The 18329-nt window shown below is 42.7% G+C and overlaps 1 protein-coding gene across 1 annotated transcript in view; it reads left to right on the top strand.

Moving 5' to 3' along the window:
- OXSR1 (oxidative stress responsive kinase 1) overlaps positions 1 to 18329 on the top strand; it is an 86259-nt gene that overhangs the window by 28382 nt on the left and 39548 nt on the right. The window contains exons 2-3 of the mRNA XM_083189090.1: positions 7183 to 7295; positions 16395 to 16503. Of these exons, the coding sequence (XP_083045216.1) occupies positions 7183 to 7295; positions 16395 to 16503 (222 nt within the window). The remainder of the gene's footprint in view (positions 1 to 7182; positions 7296 to 16394; positions 16504 to 18329) is intronic.

Raw genomic sequence — 18329 nt, 5'->3', positions numbered from 1 at the left:
CTTCAATGACATAATTGTTGCCAGATGGCTTTCTCCAACCACAATCCAAACCAGATTACCTTTCAATGGGACCCAGCTGTCAATAGTGGAAAGGACAGATTTTTTTCGGGGGGGGATCATTGTTTTCTCTGCCTGAAAAAGATATTCAATTGTTGCACACGATTGGGGGTGGCAACAATTGGGGGATTGGAAATGTGCATACGGTCTGGCTTTTGGGAGCATTCCGGAAGCTTACTCAATACTTTTAGACTGGTTAAGCCTCTTTAAATGCTTTAACCCAGTAGTGAAAAGCAATGACTTGCGCCCGTTGGAGAAAATTAAAATGATCCTATCTAAAGAGATGGAAGATGAGGTGCAAGTGTGGTCACAAAAACAATTGAATCTCCCCATCATCTATATATAGGTCGTGTCACTTTGGCTTCGAAACACTGCAATCTGTTGGCAGCATGTGTTTGCTAATTATCTTCAGCAAGTTGTTGCCCATTGAAAGCTCTTGGGTCACAGATTACTTTCTATAAATGATCTTTGTTAAGTGTTGTCTAGTCATGCCCATATGTGATTCTAAGGAATGAAGACGAAAATTTGTCACAAAATGTTTTATTTATTTTTCAACATAATCTCCTTTCACGGCAATACACTTTTCCCAAAGTCCCTGCCATTTCTTTAACCCTCTAAAAAAATACAATTTGTCAAACTCACGTAGGCTTCTATCTCGACGATAACCTCCTCGTTTGAGCTGAATTTTTTCCCCGCGAGCCACGTTTTCAGGTTAGGGAACAGAAAAAAGTCGCAGGGAGCCAAGTTGGGCGAGTACGGTGGATGCGGCAACAATTTATAGCACAATTCATGCAATTTGGCTGCATCAATTGCGGGTGAGGGAGCTGGTGCATTGTCAAGGTTGAAAAAAATCAAACTAACCTATGAATCAATGTGAAATTTTTGGTATGTTGAAAAGATGGTAGTACATGATAGTAATACCAACTTTCCTCAGCAATGCCAGCTGTCTTCAAACACAGGTACTGTACTTGTTGATCCACCCTCGTATGTATATGTGTATATCTATTTATCAAATGTAGGAGAAAAAGCACACACCAATTCCAATGGTACTTGCGGTTGCTAAATTGCATAAGGTAAATCTACTATTTTCCAAAAAGATCTGCACACCACCACAGCAAATCCTTGTGCTCTTGAAAAACTTTAATTTCACTATAATTAACTTTTAGCTTTAACTGATTTATGAAAATAATCTTCTAGATGTATTATTCATGTAATGGGACTTATTAAGATGTCCTACCACTCCATAATGATGTCACCTATATTCTTGTTACTAGGCAAGCCTAGCATCCTCTTTCTTCTACTAGGCAAGCCTCCCAATCTAATTATATTATGAGGGGATTATGACATTTTTAGTAAAACTGATTAGAAAATCTATTAAGAGAGAGCAAGGGTTTATGGAAAAGAGGCTAATTAATGGCCATTGTACTGGACATTTTATTCAGCAACTGAAATATTTTACTTACATTTTTCTTGTAGTGAATGAAGGTCAAGTCACAGCATTAATGAATGAAACACAGTTGTGATTTCCTGCTGTTGGGGAAAAATACACTACGTTTTTGCATAGGTTTTCTTTTTATGACCGTGACCTGCACTTGATATGCAAAGCATTTAAGTTTTGCACCTAGAAGTATTTGCCCAGCTAACCTCTGCACCTCTGACCAAGCTGGTGCAGCCACTGTACCTTTATATGAAATGTCCTGACTTCTTCCAGATTCTCTAATAGTCGATGCACGGTTCTCATCCGTTCTCTGATGTTTTGCTTCTGTAATCCTACAAACTTTGGTGGAACACTTTGGTGGGATCGGTTGCATAAAGTAGACTGTAAGCTAGCTACATTGGGGCATGGACTGGTGTGAATGAATACACATTCTGTGATTGAGGAATAAAAGAATAACTTTTGGCTTAATTGACATGTTAATGATGCTTATTACTATTAATATGCACACTGGAAAAGCTGCATACCCAGATAATATCCTGTGCTAAGGAAATGATAGCACATCTTTAGATTTGGAGCAAGTATATGTTCTGTATAGTCATGTGTATTAGATATGCAAGGTTTTCCATTAATATCTCACAGTTAGTAAATAGCCTTTAACACAGGGATGGTGAAACTGCACATCCCAGCGTGCCTTGATATAGTTTTCCCCTTATAGCAAAATTGTGGCAATGCTTGATGGGACTTGTAGTTTCTCAACAGCTGAGGGCCATAGTTCGGACATGCCTGCTTTAACCATTTTAAACCAAATGACAATAACGGACTTTGGGCAAGTCCTAAAATCTGGTAGACCATTTGTTCGCTTCTTCTGTAGGCGCTATACAAATAACGTTAATAAAACCTCTATTAAAACATTAGACAACAATTTGGTGGGGCAGATGTAACATGAGCAGAGAGAGTTAGATCTGTGTGAGTTATTTTGTTTCTGTCAAGAGTAAACACTAGCTGCATTATTTTTACACTGCAATTTAGATTTCTGTTTCAACACATCCCACTCAAATGTAACTCTCTCTGCACATGTTACATCTGCCCCACCTGCAGTGCACATGGTTTTTTCCCATTTTGAGAACAAATTTGTACTGTGATCAGATCTGAGTAAGGGCCTTAGTTTGCAGACTCCTAGTTGTATATGATGGGGAGAGTAATTAATATATATATATATTTATTTTTGTCAGTTTAACGGTCAGAATATTTCTCATGGCTAAAGGAGCCCATACACGCTCCGTTTTAAAGCTCCGTTCTGTACTTTAAAAAAGTACACATCGTTTCGGATCGCATCCCTAGTGCATGCACTGCGATCCGATACGATGTGTACCTAGTACAAAAAGTATGTGCAGCACATACTTTTTGTACCGTACTATGTGATGCGCGGGAGCGCGCATCGCATAGTACAAAATGGAGCCGGCAAAAACGGAGCGTGTATGGGCTCCTTAAGAGTGATCTATTTATGTGCAGTTTTTGCAGTAACATTATTATTTTTTTTTTTACGATTGACTGATAGCGGTCAGTGTACATGGGAGAATGCGCACATGATTTATGCGGTCAGATTCTTAACTAATTTACTTAGGCTGGAAGGAACGCCTTTGAAATCCTCAGCAGATGGGTATATTGACTTGTGGTGTAAAAATCCTCCTTAAGTGCTCCTGCTATGCTTAGGTAATCAATATTGTGTGCGTGAGCCATGGTTATGACTTCCGCTAATGAGCTTCATTCTCTTCATGTTTTTAACATGGCCAAAGCTTTTTTTTAATTTTTTTTTATTTATGACTATTGGCTGTGCTCATGAAGCAGGGCGTTCTCTGTGCTTTACAGAGCAATAAGGGCTTCCAACCAAGTGCTGCCTTGACAGTCTGTACTTCCCATGGGATCTGCTTTGTGCCATGCTAAAGGAATTTCAGAACTGTTGACGCTTCTGGCCTGAAAAGCAGATACCAGACCAGAAAGCTAAAAAGCATGCAGTGTAAGTAGTTCCGTTGTGAAGTAGTGCCAATTGCATTTTTAAAATGAAAAATAAAACCCGTCTCATCCCTCCCCTCCCTTTTACTCCATTTTCTCTCTTTCCTCTCTTTCTTTTCTTTCCCCCTCCCTTTGCCCTTTTGCAATATACAAATATTCATCACACCGCTATGTTGCTGCTTCTTTCCATTTCTTTATTTGGTTTTCAACTCTGATATTGAGCGTATACACTATATAATATCGTTAACAAACGATATAATTAACAGTATCATCAGAGCTCCCGGATGAATGATTGGGCATACATTCTGAATGGTATCATTTAACAATATTGTTCAGTAACTTCACCCAGCCCTGAACAAGCGGTCGTTGACGATATAGGTTGATTTGACAGCATGTTCACACAATGGGGGGTTGCTTACGACCTGTGGGAATGTACATCGTAAACAATATAGTGTGTACACACTAGAGCAGGCATGTCCAAACTATGGCCCTCCAGCTGTTTTGAAACTACAGGTCCCACCATACCTTGCCACATGTTTTACTATTAGGGAATGCTTAAACTATGGCAAGGCATGCTGGGATGTGTAGTTTTACAACAGCTGGAGGGCCACAGTTTGGACATGCCTGCACTAGATGATATGCACAATATAAGTTATATTGTTAATGTGTATACTGTTTAAAAATATATTTTATAGTGTGTACAACCTTTACGTTTTTTTCTTACACCTTACGCTGTTATTGTTACTGTCTGAATGAGAAATGTCTGCACAAAGATGTTTTCAGTGACACTTTTTAATGCAGATCACGTGCCCATTACATGTGCTGTACAAGATTGTCTCATATCTACTGATAATTGTCATGCAGCAGTCAAAATCATATGAGCAGATCAAGACTTGCTCTGGGTGCTGAATACAAACTGGCAAATCAGCAGATCAAAAGACCGTCCTGAATGATTGTTACTCATTAATTAGTCGTGTGTAAAAAAAAACTCCAAAAAACTATTGAATCTCCCCCTAATGTAATTTTGGAAGTTCAATGTTCCTTCATTTTGGGAGGGTGGGTATTAATAAGCATCCAAGTCACTTATAAACCAGTGATGTTTTCCATTATTTCTCGTGCTTGTAGCCCCCATCTAAGCTAATAGGGTCTTTGGGTGCCTGGCATGTGCTGGCCATTTGTGATGCACAGTTGCGCCCAGCAGCAAAAAGCGTCTTTTCCTGTATAAATTTCTTCCAATGTTGGGGTGCAGTCGATGCCTGTACATCAATGCTAATTGAATAACACTGTAACAGTATTAACATCAGCCACGTATATCGTAGCACTGCTACCGCGCTACACTGATAATGTAGCTTAGGCGTGCTGCCAAGATTCAAACCTAGCGTAGCGTACAGTTGCCGCCGTGAAACTAAACAAGTACCAGTGTGCCTTGAGGTCTGTACTTGGGAACTCCTGCTATATTACAAGTATTAAGATTATGGGTGGAATTCAATATTTTGCCACCCCCTTATCTCCCATCTAAAGTGATGGCAGTTTGCTGGGTAATATTCAATTGTTGCTTTTTATCGTGCTTAGAACGCTCATTAGGGTCAGGTTTAGCCACGTAAAGCAGCTAAACCTGACCAATCTTATGGGAATGAAGAGAAAAGTCCTTTTTGAACATTAAAGTTATACTTCACTTCCTCATGTTTGGCTCCAGTTCTACATACTGATAAGCTAGAGGAGAATACTGAAGCTGGGTACACTTTTTTTAATGATGTACCTGATTCCGATGTATCAGACTTTAAATTGTAAAATGGGGGTCATTCTGGTTAACACGGAAAGCTGCGAAATTTGCAGCTTTGCATGTCATCTATGCTATACTATACTGCTGTTTTATCTATGAACGCTCCCGCCCACGGTCTACACGCATGCGTATGGATGTTTAGCATCCATTCGCAGCCTTTAGTTCGGGGACAAAATAATTAGATGGTCACCAACCATCGAATGATTTTGCAAGTGCTTGCAGAATCTATGACCCCTCTCTGGTGTCGTAGATCTGCGGGCTCCCTGTATGGTAAGAGGGCAGGCAGCTGACATCAGCCCCCCCCGCACCCTTGTTACCGGTGCATTTACATGGGAACGCCCAGTGTGTGTGCACGCGTGATCATGTTGTGACGCATTCATCGCACCTTCAGGTTGGTGGTAAACAATCTCCTGGGTGTGTCCACTGATGATATATATCATTAGGTCATCGTTTGTCCAGGATTTCAAGGGAAATCATTGACAACATTGACATCGTTTGCACATTGTCTGGTGTGTGTGTGTGTGTGTGTGTTATGTGTTGTAAGTGCCAGTAGAAAGGTGTGGTGTTTCTGGAAAACCAAATCTATCATGGGTATCCAATGCTTTCAGCAGTCTGTGCCGCCAGTGGCATTTGGTAGGTGTAGTTGTTATATATGCAGGTCATTATCACTGTGTTTGACTATAGAGGGACAGGTATGCAGAATACATTTTTTTTTTTTTTTATTAAAAAAAAAAAGGTACTTGTTTCCTAGCACGGCCACAATCGGGAGTAATCGTGTACCTTAACTTAAGGTACACGATTACCCCCGATGGACCCGATTTCCTTTGAAATCAGGTCCATTTGGCCGGCTAGGATAAAATATCGGGGGCATCGCGTCGGTCGGGACCGTTAACAATGGTCCCGACGCGACCGACGCGATGCCCGCGATTTCCCCATAGGCTTCAATGTTAAAAAATATTTTAACATTGAAATCGTGTCGGGAAAGGTAAAATATCGGGGGCATCGCGTCGGTCGGGACCATTAACAATGGTCACGACGCGATGCCCCCGATTTTTCCATCGGGTTCAATGTTAAAATATTTTTTGACATTGAAATAGTGAAAAAATGTGAAAAATGTGAAATGGGCTAATATGACCAATTTCACATTATAGATGTCCCCGTCGTCACCCCACGATAGACGCCAACCCGAAGCGTGGCGAGCGCAGCGAGCCCGCGAGGGGCGGCGGTGCGCGTCCTCCGACCTTTTCATTCCCCTACTATCCACGTCGTCGTGGAGTTGAGAATAGAATAGTGTGGCGAGCGCAGCGAGCCACCGAGCCCGAAGCGTGGCGAGCGGACGCGGATACCTTCACAGTTATACGCGTCCCCTCGCGGGCTTCACAGGTGTCCGTGGCGACGCGGACACCTGTGAAGTCCGCGAAGGGACGCGTTTACCTGTAAAGGTATCCGCGTCCCCTCGCGGGGCTCGCTGCGCTCGCCACGCTTCGGGCTCGGTGGCTCGCTGCGCTCGCCACACTATTCTATTCTCAACTCCACGCCCTAGTGGATAGTAGGGGAATGAAAAGGTCGGAGGACGCGCACCGCCGCCCCTCGCGGGCTCGCCACGCTTCGGGTTGGCGTCTATCGTGGGGTGCGGTGTACGCCGTTAAATTTGGGGGGGTTGGGAATATTTTTACATTGAATTCAATGTAAAATCGGGTCCCAGGGACCCGATTTACATTTCATAAAAAAAAAAAAATCGGGTCCAAAATCGGTCGGTCGCGTCGATCGCATCGCATGCGATGCGATCGACCCGATTTTTCCGACACGACCACCCCGATGTAAATCGGTGTGGCCGTGCTAGGAAACAAGTACCAAAAAAAACATTTAATTTATTTTTTATTTTTTGCAGGAAGTGGTGCAACAGCTGTGGTCCAGGCTGCCTACTGCATGCCCAAGAAAGAGAAGGTGGCCATCAAGCGGATCAACCTAGAAAAATGTCAGACCAGCATGGATGAACTACTGGTAATATTAATAATCAGGCTGTTACCGCTGTCAGTCTTTGCTTAAAGTGGAGCTTTGATCTACACACTTTAAAGTCATCTACTTTGGGGTCTGAACCACTTTATCCTATAAAAATAAATGTATCTCATGGAGATAAAACCCCCATACATCTGCAATTGAATGTCATCATTTTGAGATCCCCTGTCACTGTGCCGGAGAATTGGGGACATGTTGAAACATCTCGGTAAGAATTTCCGTTTCCCCTAAGGATCGCTGATCAGCAATGACTGGCGACTGGTGTTTCCTGTTGGTGGTTCACTGGTTCTGTCAGGTCAGGGTGACATCTGCCCAGTTTATGGTTATGGTATCAGTCAAAAGGTGGACCACTATTGGTTAACAGGCAGATGACTGAAACATGAAAAAAGTTGACATGCATTAGGTCCACATGGGCAGAAGGTTGACTCAACCAAATGGTCCTCATGAGGTTTTCAAGTTTTTTTGGTGTCTAGGTCGATGAGTGTAGCGTGCCGCCTCACATTGCCCGCTACGCCATGTCGACTCTTTCCCATGGTGACCTTTTGATTGTGTCAAACTTTTCGAAAAAGTAGAGCTAATGTGCGTCAACATTCTGTCTGTCAACCAATAGTGGTTGACATTTTGACTTTCATCCTAGACACTGTCGACCTAATGACCAGATACCCTGATTTATAGGGGCCTTTAGTGCCTCAGAGATGTCACTAAGTCCTAGTGAAATAATAAACTGCAAACTGGTTAAGCCCACAAAATGGGGGTCTCCATTGAGTAGATGACCGATCTACAGTAACGAAGCAATATAACACTTGTATTTCATGTGGTAGTCATCTTCTGATTAAAATGTGTTCATGACTATTGTACTACTTAGGTTATTACTAAAGCTGTAATCATTGTTTACTGCTGAACTGTTGTAGTCAGCGGGTGGGGTGGTGGGTTGGGGCGCTGAGACTTTCATTTTAAACATTGGTATATTTGAGATGTTTTCTAGCTGTTCCGCTTGCAGAGTTTTTACCGGAACCGGCTCCAGACACATTTCCTTATTTATAGTGATAGTTGGAATTCTGTTCAGCTCAAGTGTCACTTATTTGCAGGAATGTTTTTGGCTAAGCTGTATTTCTTATGGCTTATGAATCTGAAACTGGCTCCCAACCACCAGATTAATTGGTTCCTTTGACAATGGCGGATAAAGCTTCCTGTGCTAGGGATCGTTGGGGAGACATACCTCTGCTATTGTTTCATAGACCCCCAGCTCGTGCTGTCCTGCATGCCATCTAAATCAAATGGATTAAAGCGAATGGAATGTGATGCTATTTATTATTCATGGGCCTTGTGATTCACGCCTGGCAGTCACTGTTTACAACTACCCATCAAACAGCTGATGATTCGTTTCCATTGTGTGCGTTCGCCCATCTATGATTAACCTCCTCGCTGCCTTCAGAACCACCACCGTTTTAGGTTATGGTCCTTGCAAGTATGAAAAAAAGTAGGGATAAATAGTTTTCATTAATTTGCATGTTAGAACCTCTGTTCCATTGCCTTTGTAGCTTTATGAGATCATTGGGAAATAATAAAACCTGTGTTTGTAGATTGCTGGCACACAGGTGAAACTGAAATGTGAAACTTTAATACCTTTCAAAAATATGTGAAGCAGAAATTCCAGTCTTAAATGCGTGTTGAAGAAAAAGCATTTACGCTTATTTTTTTTGGTGCTTTTCAACAAATGTAGAGGCAAGATGAAGTCTGGATCTATTTGGCTAATATCATATTCGCAATGATGGAAACATATCTCGCATTTGTGTATTGTCCGTCCTTTGCTGCCTGTACAACGGTTTTAATACCACTACCTGCATGCAGTGTGTGTGTGTGTGTGTGTGTGTGTGCGTGCATGCGTGTATGCGCTCTCTCTGGTTGTTAAGTTCTCTGTGGTAGCTTTATTAAGCCTGGTGAAGTGATAAAGCGGCTGGTGATAAGGCAGCTCCTAACTGTACTATTTCAAACTCTGGGGCAGATGTATTAAGCCTTAACAACAGATAAATGCAAGGGTGATAGAGATATAAACGTCCAGCCAATCACCTGCTAACTGCCATGTTACAGGCTGTGTTTGAAAAAAGTCAGTAAGGAGCTGATTGGCTGGACGTTTATCTCTCTTTATTACCCTTGCATTTATCTCTTGTTAAGGCTTAATACATCTGCCCCCATGGCTTAAACGTGAAAATTAGTAGCTGATTGGTTGTACCTTATCACCTGACACTTTATCACTTCACCAGGCTTGATAACTCTGCCTCCTGTGTGTTCTACAGTCCCACCCACCTGCAGTGTGCTTGGATAATACCTACCATTTAAGCTCTATACTGGTTTGTGCCTTCAAATTGTGGTAAGTGTACATATAGTCATTTTGTTTTGGGCCGAAAAGCTTTTGCATTACTCCCTCTTTAGTTACTTTTTCCAGTTCTTGGCGAACAAGGGGAGTACGTAGAAAAAATCTGTACACGTGAGGCTGGCTCTGCTGTTGTGCCAAGGGATTCAGTATTGAATCCCGGCGGTCGGGATCCCGGCGTTCAGAATCCCGACGCCGGAATCCCGACAGCCGAAATGCCGACAAGGGGGGGACGTGGATCGCCCCCCCTTGCGGGCTCGCTGCGCTCGCCACGCAGCGGGCTCGGTGCCTTGCTACGCTCGGCACGCTATTTTATTCTCCCTCCAGGGGTGTCGTGGACACCCCAGGAGGGAGAAAGTGTCGGCATTTCGGCGGTCGGGATTCCGGCGTCGGGATTCTGAACGCCGGGATCCCGACCGCCGGGATCTTAACTGCATCCCGTGGCAAGTTAGTAATGAGTAATACATTGACACCAAAGACCGTTTTGTAAACCGTTTACTCCAATGTAAAATGTCAGTTACAGGGATGAGGAGTTCTAGTTAAATGGATTCTGTTTAGACTTTGTTCTTCTTGGGGATGAAATTGTCAAGACTGGTCCACCAAATATTCACATGATTCTGCATTAGTCTACAAGATTTCACACATGTTCCATGTAGCCTTAAGTATTCGCAATTCTAACAACAGAATGAATTGCCCATTTTATCAGCCAATTCGATGCAAAGTATCATTGGAACTTGGCACCTCTGCAATACTGTTTTCTGCAACCATTCGCCACAACCTTGATCCACTATGTCAAAGGTTGCCACAGATTTCTTAAATTATTCCTGTCTAGTACATGGGAGTCCGCTTATCTTTGCGTTGTGTCCTGGGGCAGCAGTCTGCATGGTGGGACTAGTTAAAGCACTGTCGGTCCACAGTGCTAATATAGCTTCTTTGTATTCGTTGTTCACACCTTGTATCTGTAATTACAGGGGTTACTGATGTATGATGAGTTTTCCTTTGCTTGTGTCCTTGGCCAGGTGAAAACCCAGTTTCCTATTTTTGGAAAATTCCTCACTTGAGTAGTTTGATCTGTGCGAACGCCACACATGCCAGGCAGATTTCCGGCTTTATTCTGCAGTGTTCCTCAATGCTACATAGAGATTATGGAGTAATTCCTGCGGTAATGATGAAAGGCCAATGGTATTCCCAGTGCAGCGATGTTATGCCTCTAAAATAACCCCTACATTACTATAAGCAGCACACAACACTATTGTGTGCATGTGTACTTAGTACGGTTGGCACAAGCTCCTAATTAAGGGATAATCACCGTTTTAAATAAATGAGAGAGAACCTCGTGGTTTGGTGATGCCTCCAGCTTCTAGTACATTGACTGCCAGTCTGGCTGAAATCTCCATCATAATGGTTTAGCACAGAAACTTCTGCCATTAATACATGTCGTTTTTGGTCTCTAACCTCCAGAAAACTTTTTTCAAATGTCTCTTTTTTGAGGTGGGAGATTTATGTTGGAGGATATTCTTCTGAGAACAGCATTATTTATGACATGACCAATGAGCTTTTAATTCTCCATTCAAAGTTTTTGCTTATTAATCTATTACAGCTGCCAAACATTTTTTTTTTTTTACAGATTGGCGTGTAGGCATGACATTTTGGCATGAAGGAATGGCATGTTTTTTGTTCTCCATTTATCTTTTTCTCGAATTGGCTTCATAAACCACATGGCCATTCCAACTCCTGTCAGCATCGCTCACATTTGTTATATCAATTCAAATAAAAATGATTGTGTAAAAAAAGATTTATATTTCATATATGAAGTAAACTTTACATGTTATTATGATGAATAAAAATGTTTGGAAATTTTCACACACATTTTGTCATCGGCTAGTGTTTATGGGGAATAAAAGTGTAAATTATCTATACTATAATAAAGGTGTCAGAAGTCCCACCTGGGCCTGCATGTTTACATGTAAGGGTAAAAGGGCTAATAAAAACAACCACCTGGTTTGTCTAAAAATGGCAGACATGACCCATCACTTTCCACGATTATGGCCAAACATTCCAGTCTGCCATCAGTAAGATTTAGTTCAAAACTTTATGGAAGTCTCACTCCCTGTCTGATCACAAACAGGAATCTCGGTCTTATTTATTTAATTACTGTGACAAAAACAAATGACCCTTTACCCCCTCCCTAAACCACTGCAGCTTGTATCCTGCTTGCAAGGGACCCAAGCTTCAGCAGCGCGACTCTCCCCTCACGCAGCCCGACGCCCTCCTGCTGCTTCCACTGCCATCCTAAGCCCTCCCTCAGACCCGTTTACATCTAAAGAACCACTGAATCCTAGCTTCCCCATGGAACCCGATGTGTCCAGATTAAAAGAGGTTCCAGACCATCGATTATGTGCTAATCCTCATGAAGTTGCTACTATTGCAAGCAAAGCTATAGGAATAGCAGTACAGGTTGAGTATCCCTTATTCAAAATGCTCGGGACCAGAAGAATTTTGGGTAACGGATTATTTCGTATTTCAGAATATTTTTATAATTCAATGAGGTATCTTGCATTTATGTTGTACAAGCACATCAAACACATAAAATTCATCATTTTCTTGCACATATTAAGTGCCAGTTACATATCGTGTCCTCAGTAGTGCTGTCACAGATGTCCTCAGTAGTGCTTAAAGCAAATTAAAATTATTATTTTTTTCACTTTCTGGAATGGATGGTTTTCGGAATTATTTGGATAACTGATACTCAACCTGAGGAAATTGAAAAAGGGTTGTTATGACTTGATTTTAAATGTTTTGTACACACACTTTAGTGCATTTGTTACTAATCTATACAAAATAATTAATTGTGTGACTTCCGTCACACTGGATGTCTTGCCCCATTACCTAAACCAGGGGTGTCAAACTCAAATTCATCGGGGGCCGCATCAGCACATTGGTCACCCGCAAAGGGCCGGTACACATTCAGAAAGGGGGCGTGGCCATGAACAAATGGGAGTGGCCATGGGCAAAAAGGGCGTTACCACGTCCCCTTTCCGAATGTGTACTACTACAAGTATCATGGTGAGTAGTAGGCTGCCTACCTGTGTCCAACCAGGATGGGGAGAGGGAGAGCTGCTCTTCAAACTGTCTCCTGCACGATTTTTCTTTTTGGCTGCCAGGGGTTAATGTCTGTTGCCAGGGATTCCAGCTCGTTGCCAAGGGGTTAATGTACATTTTCAGGGGTTCTTGCTCGTTGCCAAGGGGGGGTTAATGTCTGTTGCCAGGGGTTCTTGCTAATTGCCATGGGGTTAATGTCCATTACCAGGGGTTCCAGCTCGTTGCCAAGGGGTTAATGTCCGTTGCCAGGGGTTTCAGCTCGTTGCCCAGGGGTTAATGTCCGTTTTCATGGGTTCTTGCTCGTTGCCAGGGGGTGTTAATGTCCGTTGCCAGGGGTTAATATGTGCTTGCCCACCCACCCCACAGTTACTGCTGCCTTTACCTGCGCACAGAATGTTCAGCGTCTGACAGGAAGAGCAGCTCTGCACGTCACCAGGAAGTCGCAGAGCTGTGCTTCCTGTCAGACACTGAACATTCTGTGTGCAAGGACGGAGAGGCGCGGGGGGGCGGGCAGCGGGGGCGGATGGGCAGCGGCGAGGGGGGGGGGGGCTGGGCGGAGGCAGGGGGCCACTTGAAGAGGTCCGGCGGGCCGGATTTGGCCCGCGGGCCTTGAGTTTGACACCCGTGACCTAAACAATTGTTTTTATTTTGTACAAAGAACAAATAATTTTTTTTTAGATTAATTTTGTCTTAAATGAGATACATACGGATGACCGGCAGTGGGGATGCCTGTATTTAGAATACCGATGCCGGCTTCCCAATGAAGGGAATCTCGACAGGGTTCAAGTAAGTATACTACCCTTACCTATAACCCTGGCCCACACCCTAACCTGGTCCCTCCCAGCTCGTGCCTAACACTACCCCCTAAATAAATAAGCAGTAGATCCTGATTGGTTGACCATATCAACATTCCATGGTGAAATAGAACGCCCATTTTAGTAAATTTGCACCATAGTATTTTTATGCGATTAGTATCTATGGGTGTTACATGTAATGTGAAGTTCCTCTGGTTTTTAAATTTAGAAGGATGTCTTTTCAGGCATGGCCTATGGAAGGTGGTGGTTTAATGTAGATTGTTTCAAAATCAATATAAAATTCATATTGTGGGGCAACTACTATTGTCCTTTGCACCCAAAAAACATTCCCAGCCTCATCAAATTCGGTTGGACTATAAACAGTAAGTCTGCGATACCGGACATCTCGGCATAAATGGCCAAAATTGGGCAGGCCACTGAAAAATGGTGTACATACATCCAGAGATTTGCTAAAGCTACTTTTATCAAAACCCATTCTCCATGTTATAGGATAGATTACAATTGCATTAATATATTACTTACCTAGTTATCCGGATTAGGCCACAGTCATTACAAAGGTATTTTTGTGCTGTTTCAAATGGCTTAAATTATTTAATCAAGGATTTAAAATAGAGGTAGCCAAATATAATGACATGTGGTGTTCCCTGATGTCAACATTGTTAAAGATCCCTGTAACGAATTAATCCATATACCTTTTATATCGTAGACTTTTATATGAATCATTGTTTATATGAATAATTTGTGTTAGGTGGTTAAAAGTTCAAACCAAAACTATGAAAAGCCAAAAAATAAATAAAAAAAAACACAATCCCATTTTATAATACAGCATAGATACAGTAAGAATTAGTTCTGAAAATAACTAGTGGAAGGTGAAAATTAAACTAGTAATGGTTGAGCCTCTTGAGGTGAAATATTGACACTTCTTGTAGCTATATTTATGTGTCAGTTCTTTGGAACTAGAAGGCCCTTTTATGGATCACCTCCCAAAGTATAACCTTCGTAGTGCGCCCAACATGGCTGCCTCATCTGGTACACTGTCTTACTGGGACCCTACTCTACACTGCAGTCACTTAATTTGTTTAAATTCTTCTAAAGGTAAGCTATTCCACCCAAGGTAATCCTACGCAGTGCGCCTAAGATGGCTGCCTCACCTGGTACCTTGTTAGGTTGGAATACACAACTTGAGTTATCCAAAATGCCTGCACCAACACTACATTGTGTCTACTGTGCTTTCTTATATGTCTGTGTGACTTATCTATTGCTGTACTACCCAAATCCTGTGTATTATGTGCATTGTTTTAATGTTTGTAAAGCATTTGGAGTCCTGTTGGAGAAATGTGCGCTATATAAATAAAACTTACTTACTAGAGACATCACTGAGGTATTGCAAAATGGCTGCCTTTGTGAAGTAAGTTTTCCCTAGTGAATTGATAGGCTGCATTTTTATCAGTAGTTACTTCAGGGTTGCCGACTTTCAAATGCCCCTCTCAGTGAGAAGCCCGGAGAGGAGACTTTCATTACCCGTTCGGAGGGGGGGGGGCTTGACTGTGACATCATTAAGCCCCACCCCCATTACGGGAAATAGTCGAAATCACTGATCTCCATGGAGGGGCCGGGGCTAAAATGACGCGAGTGTGTCATTTTAGCTCCGCACCCTCCTCGGAGACCCGCAGATTGCGTCATTTAAATGCCGCGATCGGGGGGCTCAGTGGGGGTCCCCCTGATTCCGGGAGGGTTGCCTACCCTTCCGGGGGACCGGGAGGGGGACCCGATTTCTTGGGAGACTCCCGGTAATTCCGGAAGGGTCGGCAACCCTGAGTTACTGTTAACATATGGATAGACGTTATTAGTTATTCCACTGAATTATGTTTATCTGATATCAGAGTATGTTTGACATATCGGGGTAAATTTACTAAAGGAAATTTGTAAAAAATAGGTGTATTTGTATCCAGAAATACACTTATTTTTGGCATTTTCTATCCCGAAAATACGGCAATTCGTATTGATAGCACATCAATAGGAATACGAATTGCCGTATTTTCGGGATAGTAAATGTCAAAAATAAGTGTATTTCTGGATACATATACACCTATTTTTTTTTACAAATTTCCTTTAGTAAATTTCCCCCATCATGTGTGTCATGTCATGGACAGATTCCTTATTTTGCCAGTATCTTTGTCTGCTCAGTGTACAAGTGGAACTTGTCTGGATCTGTAGCAGAATGATTCTGTTCTGCATATGGACTGTGCTGGATTCAGTATTGTAGCAAGTACTGTACTTTATATTATTTTGCCAAACTAGGGAAGGGAACGCTGTAGCAAAATGATTTTGATTTCATTTGTCCTCGCTCGTCGTTCTCCAAATTGGCTGTTATTCCTACTGATCAGTTCCCATTGTCAACCTATTATGCGCACAGCATTGACTGTCTAAAACAGACAATTATCAATTGACTTTATAACTTGTAGTAGCTGCAATATGTTCTCCTTGGTTTTATGATGCTGCACTGTCATTTTGACAACACTTCTATATTAGCAGTATTGGAAAAATGATCACTGTTCTCCATCTGCAGCTCTGCCAATCAATACTAGCAATCTCATTAATTTTCTGCTGTCAGAGTCTCTTTAAAACGGGCAAGTTATTTTTCTTGTTTTGTGAGGTACGACGATCTTTTAATCTAGAATTTTGTGTGCTTTAAAGTGGCTGCCCAATGTGACGTTCAATAAATGTCCTCTTATTTCCTGGCCTTTAGGTTTGTTGTGCTTATTTTCTTTACTTTGCTTTTTCTCTTCTCAGAAAGAAATCCAAGCGATGAGTCAGTGTCATCACCCCAACATTGTGTCTTACTATACCTCCTTTGTGGTTAAGGACGAGCTCTGGCTAGTGATGAAGTTGCTGAGCGGAGGTGAGAAATGGTGTGCTCTAAATAGCTTGGAAATCCCATGCACCCATGTAGCAATGTGTCATAATACATCTTGCCTCAATACGCCATGCAACACAAGATGCCTACTGGAAGAGAACCGCATGGTGTAGTGTTTTTTGCTTATATGTGCATCTAAGTTGCAATGTGATGCAACAAAAATCATGAGACTGCTCTGATTGATATGCGACGCTTGTGTATATCTATGTAACTGAGGGGTAGATTTATGATGCAGTGATAAGGGAGGAGAAGTGATAAAGTGCCTGGTACTTTATCACCGGCCAATCAGCTCCTGACTGTTACATTACAGGCTGGGTTTAAAAAGGGACAGTTAGGAGATGATTGGACGGTGATATAGTACCAGGCACTTGATCACTTCACTGAGCTTATCACTGCTTCATACATCTACCCCCGAGTCTCAGGAGCAGATGTATCAAGCTTCAAAGGTGGTAAAATGGAGAGTGATAAACAACCAGCCAGTTATCTCCTAACTGTCATGTTACAGGCTGGGTTTGAAAAAAGGCAGGTAGGAGCTGATTGGATGGCTGTTTTATCACGCTCCACTTTATCACTTTTTGAAGCTTGATACATTTGGCCCTTAATCTGTATTTGTACATTGAGTGCTTCATCTACAGATTTAGACTGTCGGACACATATATACAAGTGTTACATATCACATAATATGCGAATAAGGTGCTAGGCTTTCTTGAAGTCACATGGGATTTGGCCTTCCCGAGAAGGTAGGTTTGTTGTGGCTACAATAGTGTAGTGTATGTGTACACATCTCTTGCTGCCATCCATGTTGCTCTGGTGCTATCCTGATCCCTTCCGCTGTCAGTAGGGAGCCCATTCAGTTACTGGCATTACAAGCAATTAAAAGCCACAGAATGCTGTGCGAGCCAGCTCAATCCTTAAATTCTGGTCTGAGGAGAAGGGAAGGTACTTGTTTCCTAGCATGGTGCCCCCCGATGTCCATCGTAGGGCATCTGATCGCATTGCATGCCATATAGCCGCATGCGATGCGATGCGATGGGATGCGTTTTTTTTATTGTACAAGCACCCTGATGGGTGCTTACAATGTTAAATGCACCCCCACACCACCCCCACTATCAACGCAAAGCCGAAGCGTAAACCCGAAGCGTGGCGAGCGCAGCGGTACGCGTCCTCTGACCTTTTCATACCCCAACTATCCACGTCGGCGTGGAGTTGATTTTAGATAGTGGGGCGAGCCCCGCGTATTACTTTACATGTATTTCATGTCCCCTCGCGTGGTTCGCTGCGCTCGACACACTTCGGGCTCGGTGGGGGTATGAAAAGGTCGGAGGACGCGTACCGCCGCCCCTCGTGGGCTTGCTGCGCTCACCACGCTTCGGGTTGGCGTTGATCCTGGGGTTGTCGTTGACTATGGGGGGGGCCATTTAACATTGTAAGGACCCATCAGGGTGCTTGTACAATCAAAAATCGTATACCATCGCATTGCATGCCATTGTATGGCATACGATGCGATGCAATATTTTATTGTACAATATCGCGTTGCATCCCATACCTTATTTAGTGTTATGGTATATGATGCGATGGGCGCCGTGCTAGGAAAGTACCGAAGGGAATTCTAGTATGTCCTTTCCCTTTGACATAGAAGTGTAGAGTCTTGCATAGGAGGCCTCCACCCCCCTGTATGGTATGCAAATGTATGTGACCCCAGAAACACTCTGGGCCCTTTTAAAACTTTGCTATGGAGCCCAGATGTTTCTAATTATGCCTCCAGTTCTCCTTCAAGGGACAATATCCAGCAGTGGAAGCTAAAAGGTTTC

The sequence above is a fragment of the Crinia signifera genome, chromosome 5 (assembly GCF_055691185.1).
Source record: "Crinia signifera chromosome 5, ASM5569118v1, whole genome shotgun sequence".
Classification (NCBI taxonomy): Eukaryota; Metazoa; Chordata; class Amphibia; order Anura; family Myobatrachidae; genus Crinia; species Crinia signifera.
This window is presented reverse-complemented; position numbering and strand designations above follow the sequence as displayed.